The sequence below is a fragment of the Trichechus manatus genome, unplaced genomic scaffold (assembly GCF_000243295.1).
Source record: "Trichechus manatus latirostris isolate Lorelei unplaced genomic scaffold, TriManLat1.0 scaffold00017, whole genome shotgun sequence".
NCBI lineage: Eukaryota > Metazoa > Chordata > Mammalia > Sirenia > Trichechidae > Trichechus > Trichechus manatus.
Window position 1 is genome coordinate 17,392,038 of NW_004443953.1, and position 8,259 is coordinate 17,400,296.

Below are 8,259 nucleotides of genomic sequence, written 5' to 3' on the forward strand. Positions count from 1 at the left end.
CCCCGCCCATCCACACAAGCTGGAACAAACAGGCCTTTGCACTGGAAGTTTGGTGTGATGGAGCCGTTTTCCCCCAGCAGTCCCTAAGGCTAACCCCTCCCCTCCTTCAGGTCTTTGCACAACTATTTCCTTCTTAACAAGACTTATCCTGACATCAGTTTAAAATTCCAGTTTGCCATTAACCCCTACACTTCCAATGCTCTGTATACTCCCCTTTTATCCCCATAACAGGTATCACCTTGTAACATATAATTTACTTATTTATTATGTTTATTGTTTATTGTCTACATTCCTCTACAAGAATGTAAGCTTGAAGGCAGAGGTGTTTGTTTGTTAATTGATGTTTCCTAAGTGCCTAGAACAGTGCCTGAGAATGAATGAATAAATCCGAGTGCCAAATGATAACTACTGAAGTAGTTTCCCAACTATGTCCCACTCCCTTTATATGCAGTAGCATTTCTCGAGCAAAATCAGCATTTACAGGACCCAAGATATGTTCCAACCTAAACCCGTATTTTTTCCTGTTGATATTGTGAATTATGTTAACTTCTTTAATTTAATTTAATAGATGAAAAATGGTATCTTATTGTTTTAATATGCATTCCTTTAAGTGATAATATGGTTGAAGTTTTTCCACATTTGTTTACTTACTAGTTAAATCCACCCTATATGAACAATCTGAAGCTTTGCCCATTTATTTATTGGAATGCTTACATTTCCTCTATTGTATATATTCTGTAATAAAATTAGCTACTGTTTATTGAGAGCTTTCTATGGGCCTGTGTTCTTAGTTACTGTACTATGCTATGGATAGTTCCATCTACAGCTGAATTCTATAAAGCTATACATATAAATAATATGGAATTATACTATCATACATGTCACACATAGGCATAGTTAACGTTTCTTGAGCATTTACTATGTGTCTTATAACAATTTTGCAAGATAGATATTATTGCTGCCTTCATTATATTGATGAAGAAATTGAGGGTCAGAGAGGTTAAGTAACTTGTCCAAGGTCACATAGCTAATAGCTCATAATTTGAACCCAGGATCAGTGCTCTTAATCGCTAGGAACAGCTATGTCCTACATCCTCCCTGGCATGTGAAGTCTTGTATTATGTGTTTAAATATACAGTTCTAGAGTTGAGTGGGGTTTTAGTAGATGTTTTAATGAGAAAACCTGAAAATTATCCTTAAATGTATTAAGCCTAGTACAATACGTTGCTAATTTATTAGAAAAGAATTTTTCTGCACTTTATTCTTAATGACAAGATGTCTACAATCATTTCACTTTTAAAATTGAATCAGATTAGAAGTCTTGATTTTTAGCTAGTTATTATTGGTCCTTACAAAAAAACAACCAAACCTGATGCTGTCGAGTTGATTCTGACTCATAGCAACCCTAAAGGACAGAATAGAACTGACCTATAGGGTTTCCAAGGAGCGCCTGGTAGATTTGAACTGCCAACCTTTTGGTTAGCAGCTGTAGCTCTTAACCACTACACCACCTTAGGTGGTCTTAATTAATATAATACTTATTTTACTAGGAAGATGAATGGGAATTATTGCTGCTTAAACGCAAGGATATGCTTTTTTTGTGTGTGCTCTTGAGGTTAAGGGATTTTGAAGATTATGTTTTGGTAGCATTCAGATTGCATTTGCAGAATGTCTTTCTTATTGGCTTGGTCATCTTTATTAAGTATAACACTTCAGTTTTACCTGTGGTATCTGATACACTATTCTTATTTTGCTGGAGGAATGTGCCTACATAGGTTGTTTTTCTATGTTTTAGTTGCTGAAATAAAAGAATAGCTTATCCTCAAAGTTTTCTTTAGGGTCTTCGTTATGTCCTCTTTGAATATTTATGTTTCTTATTAAACTGTTTATGATTCTGAAGACATTAGAATGCTGGAGGAAACCAATTAAAAAAAAAATGCATTTCTTCATGTCTTTTTTAGGTACACTGGATAGATGTTTTACTAATACAGTCCAAAAAATAGAATTCTGGTGAGCAGAATATCACACAAAATTCTCCTCCATAAGCTATCAATATCATTTAAAAAATAGTTTTAACCATTTTTATAAAGCAGGAAAGCTATTAAAAACTGCTAATAAAAAATAGGTGCTTATTTTTGTGCTAATACTAATTACTGATAATGCATGCTTATGTTTGTCACTCATTATATGGCACTGTACCAATCAGTGGATGACTGAGACTCAAGCACTTACACATGTAAATTAACCATTAGATTTTTTTCCTTTTTACTTAAGTGAGTCATAATGGAAAGCAACTCTAGGTCATAAAAAATCTTTTCTCTTTAATGCTAATGAAATGTCTCCACTCTCTATTAGCAGACTACTCTTACTGGTAATCTGTAGCTTTATTTTTTGTTCCTAGTGGTAATGAAATGCTGGGTGCTGAAAAAAACCCGCGCTCCAAGAATGTGTGGCCAATTGTCTTCTGTTCACTTATACTGTAAAATTACCGTTCCCCAGCAAAGCTGAACAAGTACGGGGACAAGATCAAAAGAGTGTACACTGGCACCCGGCTACACCAAGTGACTCCTGCTTCATTAATTAGCCATAGCTCCTCCAAGTTAATTTACTTTGATAGGGCAAAAGCATTCTGTAATACAAAAGCAACAAATTATAACTCAACCACAAGCCTTTATTGTTTGCTTTCTTCGACTTTCAGTTTAAACCTTTGCACTCTGTTATTAGCTAAATGGCCCCTCACTTTTCCGAACCTTAGGGCACAAAAGCTATTTTTAATTTTTTAAAAAAAAATCGGTGATATAGTCAAATGAATATTTTTATTCTCTGAAATTAGGTAACTTTTAATTGACGCCATTCTTTTTAAAAGTCAGTATAGTGGGAGTCCAATTTAAAAATGCATTTGCTTCTAAAATTTGCAAGCTTGCTCTGTCCTCTCATCAGAAATGCCACTGGTGTTTAAGCGTTTGAAAAGGACCTTCTCTGTGAGTGTTTTTGCGGAAGCAAAATTTGACAGTGATCTAAGCTCCAAATTAAATCATATCAGCACCACTTTCCTTTTTAATCACCACTTTGGAAGTTCCTGAAGTCTTTTTAATTCAAGGAAACGTCAGTTGTTTTTTCTGTTAATGTATTTAAAAGTTATAGCCTGAGACAGCAAAAAATGACCTGCACATCCCCATCTCATGGTTTGGTTTGGTTTTGTTCAGGTGAGAAGGAAATAAACTTTTGAGGAGGATGTCAGCTGTAAAGAGAAAGGTGCTCTAGGCCTGTGTCACCTAGGTTGTTGTTGTTTGTTGTGTTATAGCTGTTTGGTTGGTAACTTTTAGTATTTTGATTTAACTGAAAGAATTCTACTAGCTTCTTTGTCCTCTAATATGATTTAAAAATAACAATGTGATATACTTTGTAATTTTATATGTATATATATATATATATATATATATATAAATATATTTTAATGAGATTATTTGAAACATGCCGTTAAAGAAAGGATCAAAATATTTTAAAATTGGGAGTACCTAAAACCCATGTTATTATATTCTTAGGGGAAGTTAGAATGATTAATAGCAACCTTCAGTATACGTTTAGTTTTGAAGTCAACTTCCTCCTCTCCTGAATTGCTGTATTTCTTTGTGAGTTTTTAAAGCTTTTTAAAAGTTATCATTAAGTTTACTTTTTAGTGGGAATTAAAAAATAATTTTTGAAAAGATCAGTAGTTATATGTATCTCTGTAACCTAACTTAGATGGAATAGTTTTATCTGCATTATGCTTTTCTAGTTTTGCAAAAAAGCACTGTGCTAACCATTCTTGTAAGTATTTTTTTTTTGTTTTTGTTTTTTTGTAGAAGGAATATTTGTGTTTGTGAAGGTTGCAGAGGCTGGCTGTGCTGGAAGTGACTGCAGTGCCTTTTGATTATTCATGGACAGTAATAGAAGGCACTTAAAAAGAACAATGAAATTGCTTATTTTTGTGATGGGCCATCTGTTGAATTGTTTTGTGCAACAATTGCACAATAGTATCTATGTCATATTATTCTATTTTCAACAGCAGCTGATTATGTCTCACTGGCTACTTGTCCTTATTTCTAAAGTCCCATGACCATTTAAAGTCACCTTTCCAGGGACCTTTGCCAGAAAGGTATTAGAAATCTCAAACAGCCTGTGTATTTTTTTTCTCTTTTATTTTCTCTCTTCTTTTTTTTGGAGGGTGTGGGGTGGGAGGAGGGGGTTGGTCATGTTAGTTCTAGTTAATTAGACTTCCTAAATGTTTAGGACAATTACTATGCTTTCCACCTGTAGTTCTATAATAGAAGTTAACATTGAACCATTTGATAATTTGCGTAAAAATGATAGGCTTGCAGAAAAGAAGAGTCAAGTTTAAAAGACTGCTGTACAGTCTTTCATGCTTTTAATTATCGACTCTTTTCTTCATGATGATAATTAGAATTTTTCTCTTGGAATTCACTTCCATCTTAAAAAAAAAAAAATAGAAAAGATGAGCCATTAGCAAATTTGTTCAAGCAGAAGTGAAATTAAAATAAAACAAATGTGTTGTTGTCCATAGGTCACTGACATTGCTGATGCCATGATTCTGAAACAGCTTTTTGAAAATCTGTTCAAAAACGGGGTCGTCGTTGTGGCAACATCCAACAGGCCACCGGAAGGTAGAGACAAACATTGTGCTAGTCTTATCCAATTAGGCAGAAGCTAACAAGCTTCTAAAAATCCATAATTTTGTTAATAAATCTGGTGACTTTGCTTATCATTAGTTTTATAACTGAATTAATCTGAAAAAATCAGTAGGTATTTGTATTTGAAAAATATTTATGTTTTTAGCAAGCTAAATCCAGGTGATCTTCCATGTTTGGTGCACTTGCCGTTTTTCTCTGAATATTAGATACGTTGTATGTGAGTTATCAAAAAGTGTGGGCCTTTCTAACTACTTTTTATGGGCCATAAAAGAAACTCGATAAAATGAAAGACAAAACTTCTAATTAAATTTTAAAAAAAAGATTAAAGCTCTCTTGCAGAAGTCATTTCTAATACTCCACTTTAATTTATTATTTCTAAAAAAGCACTTGTGGCTTGTTAAGAAAGTGTTTTGGAATTAAAATTCAAGTAATATGTAGATAAAAAACAAGTTTAAAGTCTTATATCTTTTAGCCCATGATGAGGTCAGCTGAAGGTCTAAGGCACTAAAAATAATATTTTATGCAGACTTAATGGTAACAATTTTTTTAAAAACATAAATGAAGGCAGTAGTCTGTTTCCCTTGTTTTCTGTATGGAAGGCATGATTTTAAAATATCAGTTCTGCCAGTTAAAAAAAATCCATGGAGAATTTGCTGTAGTCCAGTTATTGTGCTATATGCTGAGTATTTCAATATGACTAAGGTTTTTCAGAGCCCACAGCCACTCACACAGGGCTGGCAGACAGCTAGGCAGCTGGCTCTGCCTCATGGAGGTGGGAGAGCTATGGGAAGAGAGTATTCTAGGACGATTTTTGGAGGTAAGCCTAGATGGGTAGATAGAAGCCAGATTGCAACCTGTTCTTCAACAAGTCTTTATTCATTTTTCAGAAAATAATTACTGAAAGCTTTCTTTTCGCCTAGAATATGTTTCAGAATTTAGGTAGAGGGGGGCGGGGCTTGACTCTGCTATAGCTGACTTGTTGACTTAACGGTATTACCGGTATTACCTTCAAACACTCAACGACAAGCCATGTTCATAAAAAGCAAAGTGCTAGAACAAGCTCAGAAACCCCTAGCTAACAAAGACTGCTGAAGGGAAAATTACAGTTGGCTGCTCAGGCTACTGAAATGTGGTAAGCTAAGCAAAGACACCCACAAGGAGAAGTTAAGGAGCCTACTGGAGCTCGCAGCTTTGTAGGAGTGAACAAAGTTACAGGCTTACCAAGGTAGTGTGTAGACGTCAGGCGTAGAGCTACTTTTCTGGGGAAGATTGAAAGTTCAAGATGCAGAGTTGCAAAAATTGGACATTAGCCACAAACCTATAGAAAGTCTTTTCTAAAATGAACCATAAGAGGAATGCTGGTCATATACCAAGGGTTTAGCCACAGCAGATAAACAGTCATCATAAATAACTTAATATTTTAATATAAAGAAGGTGACATACATGTAATTTCTATTATTTTTTTTATTTTTATTGTACTTTAGGTAAAGGTTTACAGAACAATTATTTTCTCATTAAACAGTCAGTACACATATTGTTTTATGACATTGGTTAACAACCCCACAACATGTCAACACGCTCCCTTCTTGGCCTTGGAGGAACCCCTTTTTTTTTTTTTTTGGTGAAAATATACATAGCCAAAGATACACCATTTCAAAAATTTCCACATGTACAATTCAGTTACGTTGATTATGTTCTTCCAGTTGTGCTGCTATTCTCACTTTAGATGAAGGTTTACAGAACAAAATAATTTCAACATACATGTAATTTCATGGGTGAGGAAACAAGACTCAGAGAGTCTTCCTCTTAGTAATTCAAGATTACATGGATATTAGGAAAAGGCAAAACCATAGGATGGAAAATGGATCAGTGGTTGCCAGGGGTTGGGGCTGGGGAGGTATTTGACTATAAAGGAGCCCACAAGAAGATTTTTTAGGGTAATGGAACTATTCTGAATCCTGATTGTAGTGTATTACATGTGTTAAACTTATAGAACAGTACACCAAAAAAAAGTCAATTTTACTCTTTGTAGATTTAAAACAAATCACATGGAGAGTGAATGGCAAACTGTGACTAGACCCTAGGTTTTATGACTCTTTTTTTACATTGTCCTCTAGATTTCCTCCTTGTTGGTCATCACTGATCTTTGCCCATGCTGTCCTGCATAAAGAATGTCCTCTTTTCCAACCATCAAAATGCATTCATCTTTTATTTCAGTTCACAGCTTTTGATTCACACACCCAGATAGTATTATTTATTTAATAGAACCTACTTATTCTCAGAATGCTAGAAGAGATGGGGGAGGTGACTTCTTGGCAGAGGGTTGAGAGAAAGCCCAGTGACTGCACGGAGAATGATCCATTTGAGGAAAGGTAACCAGTGTGGCTGGAGTGCACAGAGTGCGGGGAAGTAGGATGGAGGGAAGTGCAAGACGAGTCTGGAGATGTAACGGCTAGGCCTTGTAAAGTCACAGTAAAGAGTTTGGACTTTATTCTAAGATAAATGAGAAGCCATTGAATTCAAGTGCTTTAAGTGGGGATTGACAAGATCAGAGTTAGAAATATCACTTGTAGTGTGGAGAATGCAGGGAAACATGTTAGGAGACTATTTCAGTATACTGGGAAAGAAACAATGATACCTTGGTATAAGGCAGTGGTACTACTTTCGTTCTGTTATATATAAGATCACTATGAATAGGAGCTGACTCAACAGCAACTAACAACAACAACAACACATTGATATAAGGTACTTTGCCCTCCAGGGGACATTTGACAATATCTGGGAACATTTTTGGTTGCTACTGGAGTCTAATAGGTAGAGGCCAGGAATGTTGTCAGAACATCCTCTAATGCACAGAACTACCCCCACAACAAAGAATTATCTAGCCAAAAATGTTCAAAATGCTGAGGTTGAGCAACCCTGGTATAGGGTGATGGCAATGGACATGGCAAGAAGGATAGTTTTTTTTTAGATTTTTTTTTATTGTACTTTAGATGAAGGTTTACAGAACAAATTAGTTTCTCATTAAACAGTCAGTACACGTATTGTTTTATGACATTGGTTAACAACCCCATGTCAACACTCTCCCTTACCATTACCTTACCTCCCTTACCTTACTCTCCCTTATCTTACCACTCTCTCTTCCATTACCATTATCTTCAACTCACTGCCCCCAGGCTTCCCATCAAACATTTTGATTTGCTGTTGTCAATTTGATCTCACATAGATAATTCTTTTTTTTTTGCACCTTAGATGAAGATTTGCAGAACAAATAGTTTCTCATTAAACAATACACATATTGCTCTATGACAATGGTTAACAACCCCACGACATGTCAACACTGTCGCTTCTCAACCTTGGGTTCCCTATCACCAGCTTTCCTGTCCCCTCCTGCCTTCTAGTCCTTGTTCCTGGACTGCGGTGCCTCATTAGTCCCATTTTGTTTTATGAGGCTGTCCAACCCCCAGTGAATGGTGAACTTTGGGAGTGACTTCACTACTGAGCTAAAAGGGTGTCCAGGGGCCATACTCTTGGGGTTTCTCCAGTCTCTGTCAGGCTAGTAAATCTG

General features: G+C 35.6%; 1 protein-coding gene across 1 annotated transcript in view; it reads left to right on the plus strand.

The window, feature by feature from the left end:
- Window positions 1-8,259, plus strand: part of AFG1L (AFG1 like ATPase) — a 237,281-nt gene that overhangs the window by 85,137 nt on the left and 143,885 nt on the right. The window contains exon 6 of the mRNA XM_004372445.2: window positions 4,565-4,664. Coding sequence (XP_004372502.1) covers window positions 4,565-4,664 — 100 coding nt within the window. The remainder of the gene's footprint in view (window positions 1-4,564; window positions 4,665-8,259) is intronic.